This window comes from Plasmodium falciparum, assembly GCF_000002765.6.
Source record: "Plasmodium falciparum 3D7 genome assembly, chromosome: 13".
NCBI classification, from domain to species: Eukaryota; Apicomplexa; class Aconoidasida; order Haemosporida; family Plasmodiidae; genus Plasmodium; species Plasmodium falciparum.
This window is the reverse complement of record NC_004331.3, coordinates 371,797-392,106: the sequence shown is the minus strand read 5'-3', so window position 1 is coordinate 392,106 and position 20,310 is coordinate 371,797. Positions and strand designations below refer to the sequence as shown.

Sequence of the window (20,310 nt, the reverse complement as noted above, 5' to 3'; positions counted from 1 at the left end):
TTTATATTTTTTTTTTTTTTGTTTTTTTAAAAAAATGCTTGAAAGGCGTAATATATATCATAAGAAAGGGGAAGGGGGGCATTTGAATAAAAGACTTGTAACAAAAAAGAAAAGTAAAAGAAAAGGAAGGTATACTAAAACGCCTTTGAATATGCTTGAAAGAAATAATAAGAATATAAAATTATTAATTACAGATGATATATCAAGATTAATATATAAAAATGAAATAAGAGAAAAGGAAGTTATATCATCAAACGATTATTATAAAAAGATTATAAGAAGTAATAATTATGTGGTTCGATTACATAATTTATATAATGAATTTAAATTAGATGATTGTTTAAATTATGGTTTAGAGAATTTATTAAAATTAAAAAAGAATGATTATATATCGAAAGTAGAATTTTTAAGAATTATAGGGAATATATATTTCCAAATAGAAAAATATAAATATAGTGCTATAACATATATGTTGTTATGTAATATATTGAATAGAATTGATTATGATGAATATAAGGTTGAACTTTGTTATAATGCTGGTGTTGTATTTATAAAATGTTTTTTACAATATAATGATATAAATTTTTATATTAATGCTAAGAATGCTTTACATTATTCCTTAATATATAATGATAAAAAAAATAATATATGTTATAATGAACATATATATGACAATACTTTACTTATACTTAAACATCATTTTCCAAATAAATTTCTTTCCAAAATTAATAAAAAGAAAAAATTGTCAAATTTGTTTAAAGAATATATTACTACAACAGATGAAAGTTTAGCACATCAGAGTAGTACATATCTTTCTGATTTGAGTATAGATCAATTGAAAAAAAAAAAAAAAAAAAATCAAAAAAAAAATTTTATACATTTAAATAACCAGCAAGACGGTGATAATATCTCACTAACTTCTTCGTATTTTTATAAAAGTGTGAGTAGCGTAGAAGACAGCACATCACGATGTAATAATTATTGTATAGATTATGGAAAAGGTAAAACTAGTGATAAAATGGATAATTCCTTATGTAATAAACAAAAAAGGATTAGTGAAAAAACAGACACATTAAAGGATAAGAATTCTTCTTTCTTAATTATGGAAACAGTACCTTCCAAAGCTTCTAATATATATTTAAATAATTTTTTAAGCTATGATAATAATATTGAACGAGAAAATAACAATAATATTAATAATAATGATATTAATATTAATAATCAACATAATATTAATAATAATAATAATATTAATAATCAACATAATATTAATAATAATCAACATAATATTAATAATAATCATTGTAATATTAAAAACCAACACGATCTTTTAACATTTCCACGTGAAGATCGATTAACGAATCTGAGGAACCAGGAGACTTATAATAATAATATTGTTGATGATTTAGCTAACACGTGCAATATGAACCCCTTTTTTCAAAGTGATTCTTTAAAAAATAATACAAATTTAATGACAAATAATAATTTCCAAAGTGTAATAAATAAGAATATATCAAAGGTATCCATAATTCCTCCATCTAACGTAAAATATAATTCATTCACGAATGTTACAAGTAATATATATCACAATGTATCTAATAATTTATGTAATAACAACTTAAATAATATATTTAAGAAACCTAAACAAAATGTTACCTTTAATAATTGTTCGAATATATTTAGAAGTTCTTCAAATAATTATTTTAACGATTCTTTGTATAAATTACAACTACAAGATGATAATTCAATGAATGTACAACACATAGAAAATAAAAGGTTTTTAGATATTACAAGAAAATCTGAATCTATTATAAATAATAATATAATATCAAATGTGGTTAATAACTTAAATGTAAACAGAATAAATGATGTATGTATAAATGCTCATAATAATATAATAGAAAATGTATCATATCCAATACATAAAAATGTATTGATGTCAGTACAAAATAATATACCTATATCTCAACAGAATAATTTTAATAAATATTTAACAAATAATAATGAACAGAATAGATATACAGATATGTATCCATTTTTTCAAGCAAATACAAATCAAAAAGTTGCTTCTGATTTTGTTCATAAACCTATCCTACATATTCATAATAATTTACCAAATAATGTTTTTAATAAATCACAAAGTTATGATATGAATAATAAAAATGTAGGTTTCTTTAATTACAATCAAGGAACTCATTCCCAATTCTGTCAACCTGATGTTACTAATATTGTTGTACCTATTAAAGGTATGAATAATAAATTATTAAATATGTCAATAAATAAATCATCAAGTATGTCAATGAATAAATCAGCAAGTATGTCAATGAATAAATCAGCAAGTATGTCAATGAATAGATTACCTAATAGTGTTGTCAAAATACCACAGCTTACTTTTAATAATAATCAAAGATTAAATTCTGTTAATATTCCACAAAGAGGATCCTTGAATATTATTAGTTCAAGTGATGTGATCAATGTACCAAAAAATAATATATTTACCAATATTCCAGAAAAAACTGCGCTTCATTATGAACAAAATGGTGTGTTCCATAATTTTCAACATGTTAACATGAATTGTTCAGGTCAAAATGTGCATATGAATATTGACATAAAAGAAAAGCATAGTGATATTAACATAGAAGAAAAGCATAAGGAATTTAACATAGCACAAGAACATTTCAATGTTAACATATCAGAAGAACATATCAATGTTAACATGTCAGAAGAACATATCAATGTTAACATGTCAGAAGAACATATCAATGTTAATATGCCAGATCATAATTTAAAAAATTATTCTAATAATTACCAAAAAAATTTAACAAATAAAAGGCTCTCTTTTTCAAAGAGTTACATAAAAGGTATGTATTTAAAATCTGAAGAAAGTATAGAAAAAGAAAATAAAAATGTTTATGGAAAAAATGAATATAACAATTTGTATAAGGAACATTTTATAGAAACCATTCCATCACAGGATAGTAGTAGAAAAAGTCATGATTATGACCATGTAATATCCATAAAAGATGACGATGTAGAAAGTAAGATTCCTATGAATAATATAAAAGTTGAAAATGATAAAGTCCATGATAATAATAACTATAGTAGTATGCACAAAACAAAGCATCAAATGAACTATACAGATGATACATTTTTAAATGATTTATTACAAGATAATTATTTTAAAAAATTGTATGATAGAAATATTAAAAAAATGATGGAGGAAAGAGAAAATGCATCTAAAAATATATTTGCTAAAAATAAAAAAAAGAAAATCATTTTAAATATTTTAAAAAAGGTGTACTATAGATATGAACATAATTTATCAAATGAATATTATAATATATATAAGTTGAAAAATCAAGAAAAGAAAAATAAATTTGTTGTAAAAAATAAAACCATTGTGACATTTCTCGAAAAAATGTTTAGAATTTGTAAAAGGTTTGATGAAAATATGAATAATAAAATACAATTTATTGATACCTATACTTATAAAACCAAAAAGTTAAGAAAAGTACAAAAAATGAAAAATCTACAAAATGATATATACAATAATAAATATGAAAATAAAAATAAATGCAAATGCAAATACAAACATGTATATAGTTTGGATAATTTGGAAAAGTATCATAACAAATTATTACATCTACCATCTAATAGGAAACAATATATTACAAGTAATTATCATATTAATGAAGATCAGTCTATAAATCAATCCAACTCAAAACAGCTTATTATTAAAAGTAACACATCTAATATGAACAATAATATAAAATTTAATAGTTTTAAAGAAAAGAATAGAGTTTTAAAAAGAGCAGCTTATGAATTATCACATAATCCTAGATATGTATGTGATAAAGGAAATTATTCAATAATATCTGATATGAGAAAGGAAAAGAGACAAAGACAATATATAGAACATATGAATAAAGATATATATAGAAAGGATGTAATGAAGGATGAAAATTTAAATTATAAATATTTTATAAAATTATATAATGAAATAAGAAATGATATAAACGATAATAATGATAATATTGATACAATAAATTATAGTCATATGTCTAATAATTGTGATAATATTCATAAATGTATTTATTATGAAGAAAAATTATATAGAGAAAAAAAAGAAATAGAAGATATTGTACATATAAATAGCAATAAATATAATAAGAAATTAATAAGAGACAAAGTAAAAAAGTTAAGTTCTTATAATAATCCTATTATTAACAATATATCTGATAAATTTATATATGATGTAGAAAAAATCTTCTTAATGAAAAAATATTCCTACATAATAAAAGGCTTAAGAAAAAACGAAAATATTAAACATATATATTATTTATATCAAAATATGTATGATATTACGTACAAATTAGATCATATGAACAGTAGTAATTTTTTTAATATTTCTTCATATATAATAGATATATTATTATTATCAGAAATTAAGGAGAAGGATATATTAAAAAAAAAAATAAATAAAATTAAATATTCCTATAGAAAGTTTTATACATCTACGTCTAACATTAATATGAATAATATTATAAAAAGAATAATGGAAAATATGCGTACTGTTTCTGGAATGAGGAACTATGCATCTAAATGTGAGGACGCACATGTATGTTTTAACATGAGAAAAAAGAGAAGAATTATAAAAAATAAGGATACAGCCATAAATATCATGAAGAATAATAATAATATGAAGTGTAGTTCAACAACGACAGTGAATAATAGTGATAGTAATTCAAATAATAATAATAATAATAATAATAATAATATTAATATTAATAATATTAGTAATAATAATATTTGTTATAGTAGGGACCATTTTTATTTTAATCACAAATGTAAGGTGAACAATTTAGAAAAAAATTATCTTGTCAAGGATAAAGATAGCTTTTTTACGAGGGATAATAAAAAGAATAATACTTATGATGGTAAAATCAATAAAAATAAAGAACAGGTAATAAAAAGAGAAAGTATAAGCAATAATAATAAATATGATAAAAAGAAAGATGAAGAGAATGTTCAAAAGAATAATGAAGATGTGGGTCTGTCAAGTCATTCAACTGTTGTAGGTACAGATGTTAAGAAGCCCAAGAAAGAGAATTTATATTATAAATACAATTGTGCGAGAGAAGAATTATTATATGAAATGAAGAAACATGAAAATAAATATATAAGAATTGAAACATTATATGATTATTATAATGATAATATAATAAATATATGTGATAATAAAATAAGAAAAAAAAAAAAAAAGAATCACGATAAATTTATTTTAATGCTGTTTTATTATCACAGTAATATGTTGAAGGATAATAAATTATATAATATTATATTTGATGTAATCAGATTTTTTCTTTATAATAATATTATTACGAAAAGGAATGCTCATAACCATATAACATTGATAAAGATATATGAGCTTTTTATTTTGTACAAATATAAATATAAAAAGATATTAACATTTTTTTTTCATGATGTAGAAGATGAACATATTGAAAAGAATAATAAGAATGAAGAAATAGATTATATAAAAAATATATGTGATTCTGATAATTATATAGAATTAATACATTGTCATTTATTTATGTTACGTTTATTATATAAATGTTATATGAATAAGTTAAAAAATAAATATGTGTATGAAAAAATAAATTTGCAGTATATTATAAATTATACATTTACTATTTTAAATTGTTTATTAATAAAATATAGTTATAATAAAAATAATGTTGAAGTAAGAAGACGTGTATTATTTTTATTTTCAGAATTTTTGTATATAAATTCTAAATATTATTACAAAAATATATTACATTTTTTGGAAAAGTATAATATAGATAATATAATAAAAAGTGAAAAGAATATCATGAAAATGAATAATTTAAATGGTAATGATAATAATGATAATAATTATAATAATGATAATTATAATGATAATTATAATAATAATTATAATGATTATTATAATAATAATTATTATATGGATGAAGGAATTATGAATAGCTTTGATGAGAATACTTCTATAGATTTTAAAAAAACACAGAATAAAAGACAACATGAAGATTTTCTTGTGAATTCATTAGACAAAAGAAGGAAAAAAAAGAATTTTTTAATAAAAAATGAACAAGAACAAAATTATAAATATGATGAATATTATAATGAACCAAATAACAATTATGTATTAAATAATAATAGTCATATGATGTATTCTCCATATCAAAATAGTGTACATCCAAGTTATCATGTACACAAAAATATAGAAAAAAAAAAAAACCAAAATTATGATGATAAGGTATATAAAGATATGGAATATGAATATAATGATGTAAATAAAAAAAATAGATCATTATGTCGTAATAATATTAGAAATAATAATAATATAATATCTAACGATTCATCTATTAATTATGAATATGATACATATGAAGAACGAAATATCAACGAATTAAATAATAATGGATATGATAATATTAATAAAGGTAGTACCTCATATTATAATAATGTTGATTATTTTAAAGAAATATATACCAAAATATATGAAAATATTAATGTTGCTTTTTCATCTTTTTTAAAATGTTATTATAAATGTTTTCTCATTTTGAATTTAAAATTATATGAAAATAATATGTTTAAAAAAAATATTATAAGGAAAATAAAAAAAATTATTTATTTTAATAATAGCCTTTATAGTATGTTATATATGAAAAAATTACCATGTAACAAGATATACAATTTTGTATTAAATGAAATAAATTATAATTTATTTAATAAAGATATTTTTAATGACAAATCCTCTTTTTTTAAAATTTTAAAAGAAGATATTATTATTTATCAAGTTTATAAACAAAATGAAAATTATATAAAAAATATAAAGGTAGATTGTAAAAATGATTATAAATGTAATATGAAGGAAAATGACATTATTGATAAAAAGGAAAATATGTATAGTAAGAAAAAAATGGATGAAGATATTTATGTAGTATCCAAAAATTTGTATAAAATGAATAACCCAAATGATATATACAACATTTTAATTACATTTTATAAATGTATGAAGATGAACGAGAATTTTGATGTTTCCAAAAAAAAAAAAAAATATAAAATGAATAAAATGGAAAAGAATTTTATTATATTAAGACATACATATATATATATAAAAAAAAGAATATGTGATGAAATAGAAAATAATAATATTATAAATTTATTTAAGAAAGCAAAAGAAAAGGATGAGAATTTTATTACTAATATTGATTATTTACATTCTTTGTTTGATTCCAGATTTTGTATGATAACTTTAAATTATTCATTACAGAAATTAATAATTAATTTTTTATATGATTGTATATATTTTACAATGAAATATGAAAAGAAGAAAATTTATTTTTCCCTTATAAATAATATGATGAATATATATAATATGATATTTTCTATATTTTATTTAAGATTAAATGCATTTTCGGATTTTTCAACAAATAAATTAAATACTCATATATATAATTTCAACAAAAAAAATATATATTCACATGATGATACACATATATATAATATATTCAATTGGTTTTCCTTTATTAATTATAGATATGGTTGTTCCTATGAATTCATTAATTTTGTATTTACTTCTTTCCATGTTATCACAAATTTCTTGGTAAATATAAATATCAGTACAGAAATGAGCCATAGAAAATATATAGGAAGAAAAAAAAACATAATTCATATATCACATGATTATTTAAAAAATAAGCAATATCACAAAAATATAATAAAAAATAAACAAAAAAATGTCTATGTTGAAAAAAAGATAACAAATGATGAATATATAAAATATAATAATATTTATAATAAGGAAGAAGCTACTAATATGTTTCTATTATCATCAGCTCATAATAAATTAGATAATAAGTTAGAAAAATACATGAAGCAGCAAAAACGAAGCAAGCGAAATATAAAACCAGAAAGAAATATATTAAATAATATGTATATTGATAAAATTTACATTTATCGAATTATAAAACAAATACAAAAGAACGTTAATAAAAATGGAGTCTTCAAAATTCACGATAATTATCTTGAGCAAAAACTCAAGATGGATATGGATAAACATTATTGTTATATTACAAATAATAATAATAATAATAATAATAATAATAAAATATATAAACATGAAAAAGATAAGACAAAAAAAAAAAAACAAAAAAAAAACAAAAAAAAAAATTATATTGATATTTATTATGGTTTAATGAAAAATATTTTATTAAACTTAAATATGAACAATGAACAAAATATCATACATAATTCAATAAAATGTAAAAAGAAATTATGGAGAGATTTTCTTACAAACGAATCTTTCAATAAACAACTTTCAAATATATTATATAAAAATAAAAATTCTCATAAAATCTTAAATAAAATACATACATATTTATATTTTAATGTAAGTACTAACCATTATATTAATAATAACAATTTCTCTTATATAAGAAGATGTGCTAAAAATATAAAACTCTTAAATTATCAACATTTTAGATTTAAAAACAGTAAACATAATAAAAATGTTGAATATTACCATGTTATTAAATATAATAAAGATATGGAAAATAAATTAATATTAAATGATTATATTAAGAAATATAAACGAATTGTTAGAAAATATAATAGGTTAAAAAAAATAAAAAGAGAAATAAAATGTGAAAGAAATAATATGTCCGTTTTTACATATGTAGCATTAATTAATAGAAGTTATAATAAATTGTACACATCTATATGTCCTACATTTTCTCACATTTTGTTTTTATTAATATCTATATTGTATGTTGAAAATTATAATATTTTATATATCAAGAAATCTCCAGATTTTTTTATGATCAATGATATATATAATACATATTATATATTTTTGCATATATCTAATTCTATTATATTATTGTCTTCCTCTCCCTTAAGAAATCATTTACATTTTAACCCGGTCCTTCATTTGGATAAAGAGTTTTATAAGCGAAGAATGATAACAAGGTCGGGGAAGAACGGGGAAAATGAAAATGTGGAAAATGAAAATGTGGAAAATAAAAATGATGTAGAAAATAAAAATGATGTGGACAATCAAAATAGTGTGAGAAAGGTATTATATGGTGTAAATAAAATAAAAACTAATGAATTAAATACAATCAATTCAAACAGAAAAAAATGTAATTTTTTGGGATCAGATAACGGGGTGCACGTATCGGAAGGTAATAATATATTTATGATTAATAAAATAATGAAACGAAATCATATACATGACGATGCTAACAATGATTCACACAAGATTGGTGAACATTATGGTCATGTGTATGATAATTATAAGAATAATAAAAATGAGATTGATTTATCTTATGATAATAGAAATGTTTCATGGGAACATCATAAAATATATAGAATATATTTAGATACACTTTTGAATTTTGCTTGCATGAATATTTTATTAATAACAAGAAGAAAACATAATAAGAAAACAAAAATGAAGAGAAATAAATATATTTATATTTTTTGTAATATTATTGAAAATTTATTACAGAATTGTATCTTTTATATAGATTTATATAATAACAGTAAATCTAAAAATAGTATATTAGATATGGATGATATGTATATGAGATTAAATAAATATTGTAAAGATAATAATATGATAGAATACTATGATTTAATGAAACAGAATTTAATATATCATTATTTTTATAAATATTATATTATAGATGAATATATTCATAATTTCTGTATAAAACGAAATGAATTATATAATTTAGAAAAATGTTCATTGAACATATTTTATTTTTCGATGAACATTTTATTAACAATATTCAATTCAGATATATCTATACATTTAGAGAGGTCCTTATATAATATAAATTATTTTCATCATACAAATTTATATTACGATATTATATTGAATAATATAAAGAAAACCATGGCGTTTATATATGATAGTAATAAATCCTCTTTTAATTCGATTGTTACTTGTGTGTTATATTATCTCAACATATATAGGAAAAACGAAAGATTAATTATCAAAAATCATGAGGACAAGAAGAATGAAAAGGATGATCCTAATGGTTTTCATTTTTTTGATAAATCTATAAAAGATGAAGATAAAAGCAATATTCAATGTGAGGAAGATAAAAAGAAAAAAAATATTGTGAATGTTGGTACTAGTAGTTTTTCTTTAAAGAAATGTATTTTTCAAAAAATACAAAACGTGATAGGTTCTACAGGAAATAATAATAAAAATGATCAAGAGAAGGAAGTTATTTATATACATGATGAAGATAGTAATAAATCCACCACGCCTATTAAGTATGATGAGAAAAAAAATGCTCTTCAAACAATAAGAAAATATGATAAATATGAAAGCAAAAAAAAATTCGAAAAAGAAAATAATGTCGAAAAAATAAATTATGTCGAAAAAAAAAATTATGTCGAAAAAATAAATTATGTCGAAAAAAAAAATTATGTCGAAAAAAAAAATTATGTCGAAAAAAAAAATTATGTCCATGAAAAAAATGATGTGGAAAAAAACCAAAATGGTCATTTTAATCATCTTAAGAATGATAAAAAATGTAGAAAAAAAATTATTAGTTCAATAATATTTGATATGATTTGTCCTTATTTAGATATAACAAATATAAGGATTCAAAACAAGATACAAAGGAGAAATCATAGTATAAATAGTTTAATAAATATTTGTTATTCTGTATTATTTCATAATTTCTTATTTATTAAATCAGTATATCCATTCGACATGTTAACAAAAGAAAAAGGAGAGGAAGAATTTGATGAAAAAAAAGTAAAAGTGACTAAATATAATTATGATATATTTAATATGAAAATGTTAAATATTGAGGTTGTCGAATTATTTTTATCTTTATATATTCATAAGTATATGCATAATATATGTTTAGATATAAAAAAGTTGGTTGATTATAATATGTATATGAATCATTTCTTTTGGGTATTTAAGAAATGTAGTATACCGATATATCATAATGATTATATATATTTAAACTATAAATTTAATAATTTGTATTATACTTTTAATGACTACAATGTGTTGCAATTCTTGATAAATTTTAAGAGATCCAAGAGTGAAGGAAAAGTAAGTGTAAAAATAAAGAAATCTATAAATATTAAAAAATATATATATATATATATATATATTTATATATTTATATTTATATTTATATTTATATATATATATATTTTTTTTTTTTTTTTTTTTTTTTTTTTTTTTTTTTTAGGAATTTATGATGTCGTTTGTTAAAATCTTTGAAGAAAAGATATGTCTAGAAGAAGAAATAGGACTAGACTATATAGATCCTCTCATTTTTAATATTTTTCTTGATTATATGAAGGATGTATATATGACGGATGAATATTATTTTGTGTGCTTTTATGAATATACGAAAAATGCGTACAACGAAAAGAAGGACGATAAAATGTTTAGCCTTGATAATTTTGATTGTTATATGGATGAGCTGAATGAATTAAATCCTTATTTAATAAGAATGGATACAAAAAAGAAATTGAATGATGATATATATATGACATATTTAAGATTAGTAATTAAAGAGAACATAAATTATAAAGAATTATGTGATGGAGAATGTAAAAGAAAAAGTGTAGATAATATTACAAAAGGGGAATGTGAATATATAAATATAGATGAATTAGCGAATGATAAAAAGAATATATGTATTGAAGAAAAGACCGAAAGTAATATGTTTTATAATAAATTGAAATTTATAAATAAGAAGCAAAAAGTATGGAATACAAAAGAAAAGATGAAATTAATATTAAACAATGATCCTATACGATTTAAAAAGTTTTATATGTATTATAAAAAGATAACATTTAATTTAATAAATAAGAAGAATATAAATTATTTAGATTTAATAAAAGTAATGAATAGAAAACATTATAATCATTTTAGTAATATATTTTTTAGCTCGTTTGTACATATAATGAGTGAAATAAAATATGATTATAATAAAACATATAATTTTAATATATTAAAAATATTAGATAAACTAAATGTAGGTTTAAAAGCATCTTTTTATAATAATAAAAATATCTTATTATATTATTATACATTTCAACAATATTTTTATTTATATAAATTTTTAGAAGATAAATATTATTCTGAATGTGTGTTATCCGAATATTTATTGTTAAATATAAAAAATAATAAATTCATCGAGAATGAATTATATAATAATGATTTGTATAGGATGTATTATTATATTAAATTTTTATATTTACATAATATATTAAGACATACAGATTTGTTATTAAATTTTTTAATTTATATATATTATAAATATTTTTATTATAATTCACACGCTATTGATCACAACTTTACACATTTTATTCATTTATTTTTGAGTATTCATGAAGAATCATATAATAATAGTCTTATTATGATTGAAGGTAATAAAACAAAGGAAAATAATATAGATCACACAAATCAGAAGGATATATTTGTAAGAAATTTATTTATGTCTCTTGATAAATGTAACTATAACAAATTAGGGAATAATAGAAAAAATATGAAGAATATTACAAATGATGATACTCTTTTAAGAAACAATATAAATAATATTACAAATGATGATACTCTTTTAAGAAACAATATAAATAATATTACAAATGATGATACTCTTTTAAGAAACAATATAAATAATATTACAAATGATGATACTCTTTTAAGAAACGATGTTCTTAAAAAAAATGAAATAATTGATGATAAAAAAGGTATGAGTATAAAACAATATAGCATTAAACATAAATCATTTTATAACGAGGAAGATTATATGAGAAATGATGATAATAATAATAATAATAATAATATTATATATAAAGATGCAAATAATTACTATTTAGTATTATTAAATTCTCAAAATAGATATATACAAATACTATTTTATAAAGTGTTATGTAATTTTATAAAATGTAAAGTACAAACATTAAATGCTAAGAATTTATTTAAGAACGTAAACTTTTATTTATCATCTTTTGTAACATATTCATTTCTTAATACATATAATGAAGACAACAATTTTTATTACAAGGCTTTAAATTATAAATACTCCTTTTATGATTTTAGTACACTTAAGAAAAACATTAAGTTGTGTATATATTTGAAAAATTTATATTTAAAGCATGATATGTTTAATAGTGATATATTAAATTTTCTGCATATTGAGGGATATAAAAATAGAAAACTGAGGAAAGCTAAAACGAAAATTAAAACGAAAATTAAAACAAAAGAAAAAATGAATGAAAAAATAAAAATGGGCAAGTTTTATTCTAGTGATAATATAAAATATGATCAAAATGGGTGTAACAAATATGAGGGGGAAAATGATGTATCACATAATAACGTTTTAGAGAATCACAAGAATAGTAGTAGAAATATATATGGATATACAAATACTTATCCAAATACATATGTTCAACGTGATTACCATAATGTGAAAGAAACTCATGATGTGTTATATAAAAATAATGAGAAATTAAATTATAAACGTTCTTTTGTTGAAGATGATGCGATAAATAATACAGCGGTAGTTATTAAGAAATACAAACTGAATAATATTGATAATGCTCATGATAGCTATAATGATAATGTAAATATCTCAGAAGGGTCCGTAAGTGTTGAAGAAGAAAGAGATAATAGAAAAACAAGAAAGGATTATGGTAATTATTCTGATGATAAAGAAGGATGTAATATTAATTGTAATATTTATGATATGAATAATCAATATGGAAGAATAAAAATCGAAATGGAACATTCTAATGATTGTTATAATGAAAGAAATAATTATCCAATGAATCATGCATGTCATGTAGAAAGATGTAATATGGAATATAAAGAAGAAAGTAATAATATAAAAAACACAAAATATGTTTTTGATAATACAAATTGTATGAATATAAAAAAAGAAATTTATACGGATGAAGATACAATTGATTCTATAGATTCATTAAAACAAGCAGAAATATTTAAGAACAAATTTTATAAAAATCGCAAAATAAAAAGAGTTTCTAAGAAATATTATATTAACATTTTAAATTATCATTTAAAAAATAAGGTGCATGGTTATTCAATTAAATCTTTGGATAGTTTAAAATTGGATGATAAGTCTATATATTTAATATTTTTATTTCTAGGGAATATTTTTACTGTATTATATAATTCTTTATTACCCTATTGTGGTTCACAGCATAAATATAAAATGATAAATGATATAAAAAGCAAAATGGAGAAAAAGGAAAAAGACAAAATTGTAGTGAATATAAACGAAAATATGTCAAGTGATTATGCATATAAAATAACAACAGATAGTAATAGTAGTAGTAACAATAATAATAATAATAATAATAATAGTGGTGGTAGGTTTAGTAGTACGAAGGATCATAGGAATAATTATACATATGAAGAGCTGTTATTAAATTTTATGCTTATATCATTGTGTTATTATTCTGATAGTTTAATATTTTTAAGTTATAATATTGTTCATTGGGATAATCAGTCTGAGGATATTGATACAGGAGGGGATGAGGAAGAAAAGCACAAAAGGGAAAGTAAACAAAAAGGAGATGATATAAATGGAGGCATAAATGGGGGAATAAATGGAGGAATAAATGGGGGCATAAATGGAGGCATAACTGATAAATTGAATGATAATATAAATTGTGTCATAAATGATGATTATATAAAAGATATTGAAGAGGACAGTGAAAATGATAATAATAGTAGACAAGGCAAAAGTAATATTATTATTAATCAAGATATATCTTATTGTGTTAAAAAGAATTTAAAGGTTGATGAAAAAGATACTTTCTTATCGTCAAATGAAAATTCAAATAAAATGACTTATGCTAAATCAATAAAAGTATCAAACGATAATATAAATGATTGTGTAATAAAACCATCTTATGTTAATACAAATAATTATTATAATTTTCGAAAGAAAGCTGAAGATATATTTAATAATGAAAAAGAATGTGCTAAGATGATAATTCCCTTATATAAATTATTAGTAACAAGATTAAAAATTTGTTTGTATTATCCACATTATTTTTTCCTAGCATGCTTATTTAACTATAAATATGATACAAACTTATCTAATACATTATTAAATTATATTAAGGAAAAGAATTTTTTAAAACAAGGCATTGTTAATTATATTTTTGAAGAAAAAGAAAGAAAAAGTAAAGAAAACAAAATATATAAAATGAACTATTCTGATAAGGATAATATAAATAATAATCTTCACAGTAATAGTATATATTATAGTAGTGATAATAAATTATACCAAACCAAATTTAATAATTTTGTAAATATAAATAGAAATAATGAAAAAAAAGATGTTAAGCATAATTATATATCTGATGGAATATATAACAATAAGGAGAATAATACAAATAATAAAGATAATCAAAATATTTTATTTTCTTTAATGAGGAAATTAAAAAATACTTGTGATAGTTTTAATAATAATGTAGTCTCATGTAAAAATACAATATTGAAAAGTCACAATAATAATAATAGTAATAATAATAATAATAATAATAATAGTAATAGTAATGATGATATCCATGTTGATAATATTAACAAAGTAAATATTGAATATATAAAAAGTCATCCTACCATAGATAATGACCATAATAATAATAACAAAAATTTGAACCAATATGTATATGAAAGTAACAACATGTATATAAATTATTATTGTGATTATCATGATCATATGTTAAAAGGAACGGATTATTGTCAAAAAACAAATGATATCACATCTATACATAGTAATATTCTTCATTATAATATAAATTTAGAAGAAAAAGAAAAAAATGGTACAACAATAGATGTAGGAATTAATAATAATGTGGTTGATTCTATAAATGTGGATCATATGAATTGTTTAGATTTTGATGAATGGGAAAAAAAAATTGAAGATAATGAATTGAATTGTTTAAATTATAATATGAATAATTTAAAGGTTCGAATTAAAAATATAGAAATTCGTTATGAAGATGTTATTAATGATATTATTGAAGGTTTACAAAATATTTTTGAAAATAAATTGTGTAGTAATTATAATTCACAAGCTGCTTATCATATATGTGTATATTATTTTATGAGAAAAAATTATAGCAAATGTATATATTATATAAAAATATTTATTAACAAAGGAATATTTAAAGTTTGGTTAAATGATTCATATAATAATGATTATTATAATTTATATTGTAAAAGAATTAGAAGAAGTGAATTCTCTATGATAAAATATTGTACTATATTGTTGGAACTAAGTAAAAATATTTTAAAGAAATTGTTAGGAAAAATTAATTTTGCCTTATCCAGAGAAAAGAAAAAAAGAATAGAAGATTTATTTAATAATAAACTAGATGGAGAAATTAAAAAGTTTTTATTATTATCTAAAAATGTGCACCACAAAGCTGTAAATAATAAAAGTATAAATAATGACAACATAAATTGTAGTGATAGATTAAATGAGATAAATATAAATAATAATATAAATAATAATATAAATAATAATATAAATAATAATATAAATAATAATATAAATAGTAATATGAATAATAATAATAATAATAATGTGGATGTTAATTTAAATTATAATTTGGAAAAAGAAAGGGATTTTACACAAAATGTGTATAGAGAAAAGGAGGTAATAATAATAGATGAACAGAATGATAATATGGTTGAAGCGCCTTATAATGACATAAGTAAGAATGAGGAAGATAGTGATAAAAAAAATATAGAGGAGAATACAAATATTGTAATAGATGAATGCATAAAAGATCAATATAAGGCTATGAATTTGAGCGAAAAGCACAATACAGTATTAGTAAATACTACTACAACTACTAAAAATAATAACAATAATAATAATAATAATAATAATAATAGTGGTAGTAGTAACAATAATAATAATAGTGGTAGTAGTAACAATAATAATAACAATAATTACTATAATTATTATTATAATAATAATAACTGTGTAGTTAATCAAAACGAAGAAGACATATCTATAAACGAAAACAAATGGATCTTTTTAGGATATGAGAATTTAGAACATTTAAATGATGTTTATGATATTTTAAAAATATTATTCGAATCATATACACAGATTGGTAAAAATTTAAAACGATACAATGACATAGATTCCCTGGAAGAAGTTACATGTATGCATGGATCGAATTTATCAATTGTTAATATAATTTTTAAAATGATAACTGATCATTTATGTTTTATATTCGAAGTCTTATGTTATTTTACTCCTTACGTTTTAATATATCCCCTGATTTTATTATTTACCAAGCGTACAATAATGAGTATTAAATCGGATACAAATAATAATCGTAATAATAATAATAATAATAATATTGTAATAGATGAGAACAATAATATTGTCATTATTGATGATAATAGTAATATCTATATCGATGAGAAAAACAAAATTAAAAAGAGCACAACAATAAATATAAACAATGAAATTAATAATAATATTAATATTAATAATAATAATAATAATAATATTAATAATAATAATAATAATAATAATAATAATAATAATAATAATAATAGTAGTAACACAAAAGAATATCTTAAAGATACAATAATGTACCTCAAAGAAGCTTATGTAAACGAAGAATTAATATATGAAAAATCCACAGCATGCATGGATTTAAGAATTTTAAAATTATTTAGAGAATTTCTTGCTAATAAAACTGTTACTCTACCATCTAATTTATTATCTAGAATGCAAAATGTATATTTAATTATATGCAAAAAGTTATTGTATTACCAAAAGAATCAAAAAGATATGGAAAAAAATATTAATAATAATATGAACATAGGAAATAAAAAGAAAAAAGAAAGCGTCATAAAATTTGTTGATAATGCTTTTCTTAATGGTAACAAAACCATTCTTTCTTCTTTTCTAAATGTTTTCCAAAATATGCAATTATTAAAATGTAATAATTATCTTAATTGTGAAGATATTAAAATATTAACTAACAAACTTGTATATAATTCTGTATATACAGATATAAATAAGAACAAGAATTTAACACGAATAGACGAAAATAAGAAACAAGCAGAAAATAATAATCCTATGGATAATGTATATATTAATAACATTTTTGATAGAATTAAAAATGACTTATATAAAGAAAACTTTATTACATATGGAAATATAAATAATACTCAAGAAGAAGATGACAAAATTCATAATCCCGATGATAATCATCATCATATGGAAAAAACTAAAGAAAATAATATATTTAAAAATAATTTGTATTATATCAAAATGAATAATATGAAGAATATATGTTTATATGATGATTATGATATTTTCAATAATTTAAAAACGAAAAATGAAGCTCTCAATTGTGTAAATGCTATTGTAACAGATATGAATTCTTCAGCCAAAAAAAATGACAACGCAAATTTTAAGAAAAGAAAAACAATCGACTCGTCTTTGAATGAGGTTAGAAATTCGATACGTGAAAGGGACTTAAGAAGGCTTAACAGAGAAAAGAGTAAAATCTTATAAGCATTTGAAGGAAAAAATAATAAAATAAAAAAATAAAAAGATAAAAAATATTTATATTTGATATGTAGTATATATAATGATTATTCATATTAATAACATAGATAAAAAACTTTTTTTTTTTTTTTTTTTTCTTTATATTTATTAACAATACATTTAAGTTATTTTATATATATATATATATATATGTTTGTGTGTTCATTTGTTTATAAAATTACTTGAAATATAAAACTTATTAATATATTTCCAATTAATATGAATACAATTATTAATATTTTGATGTGTACACATTAATATAGTTTTACACTTCTTATAATAAAACCATCCTATATATTATACACAATATATAATACTCCCCAATATTGTGGTTCCTATAATTTTATTTATATATTTATTTATTAATTTATTCATTTATTTATTTTTTTTCTTAGTTTATAAAATAGTAATTCTACTAATTTAAAAAAAAAAAAAAAAAAAAAAAAAAGAAAAAAAAAAAATTTACATATGAAAAATGAACTTGTATATGTAAATTTATAAATATTTTAAACATAAATATAAATGTATAAAAAAAAAAAAGAAAAATGGGAAAAAATAATATAGATATATATATAAATATATATATATATATATAATTATTGGGGATATTCTCTGTTCATAGGTCTTAAACAGTTTTATTCTTTTAACATCACAAAGTTGTTATTAAAAGTATATATATCTTATTGGTTCCTATATAAAACTATAGTATTCTATAATATATTCTGTATATTTCATTTTATCATTTGTAAGCAATCCCTATTTATTATAATTATTATTTTTTTATTTATAAAAGAGGTATAAAACAGTTTATTCAATTTTTTTCCTAAAGGAGCAACCTTCAGTCAATTTACATTTTCCACCGGTTGGTTGGCACAACATAATGTTACAGCTAAAAAAAGAAAGAAAAAAAAAAAAAAAAAAAAAAAAAAAAAAAATATATATATATATATATATATGTATCATCCTTTTTGTTATTAATAAATGATTAGATATACATATTTACGTAATAGATTATATATTTTATTACCTTCCACACAAAACAACATTTTGTGCGTGACTAAATAAAGTTGTAATTTGGAGACATCCTGGGCATTTAACATCCATAAAATAAGAATTAGGAGTTGGAATTAATCTCTTTAATTTATGTTTCTTTGATTCTTCAACTGGATCTGGATTTAATAAATCGACATTCATTTTGAATTATATTATTTTATAAAATGTAAAATTATTAAAATGTATTATATATATAATAATATAATTAAAAAGAACTATATATTTTGTTTCTTTATAAAAGATAATTTTATATAGTTTTTTTTTTTTTTTTTTTTTCTTTTTTTTTTTTTAAATTAAAAAAAAATCAAACAAAAATAATTTATTTATTTCTTCCTATTATTAAATAAATATTATGATATATTTTAAAATAAAAATAAATGAAATATTTATATTTAAATATAAAGGTATATTTTATATACATATATATTTTATGTTTACTTTTTCTTTTTTTGTTTTTTTTTTTTAATAATAATACTAAGAATAAAAATTTATAATTGTAAATTTATTATTTATTTTTATATTATAGTGTATATAAAATTATATATATATATATATATATATATATATATATAATATATACTTCTAATAAAATATTATATGAGAT

At 19.4% G+C, this 20,310-nt stretch overlaps 2 protein-coding genes across 2 annotated transcripts; one reads left to right on the top strand and one right to left on the bottom strand.

The window, feature by feature from the left end:
* Positions 1-34: 34 nt before the first annotated feature.
* On the top strand, positions 35-18,620 carry PF3D7_1308400 (conserved Plasmodium protein, unknown function; the record flags this gene model as incomplete). The annotated part of the gene is made up of 2 exons (XM_002808957.1): positions 35-11,131; positions 11,274-18,620. The coding sequence occupies 2 exons, from the start codon at positions 35-37 to the stop codon at positions 18,618-18,620; spliced, it is 18,444 nt and encodes a 6,147-aa protein (XP_002809003.1).
* Positions 18,621-19,460: 840 nt separating this feature from the next.
* PF3D7_1308300 (40S ribosomal protein S27) lies at positions 19,461-19,847 on the bottom strand (the record flags this gene model as incomplete). The annotated part of the gene is made up of 2 exons (XM_001349774.1): positions 19,461-19,542; positions 19,681-19,847. The coding sequence occupies 2 exons, from the start codon at positions 19,845-19,847 to the stop codon at positions 19,461-19,463; spliced, it is 249 nt and encodes an 82-aa protein (XP_001349810.1).
* Positions 19,848-20,310: the final 463 nt, after the last annotated feature.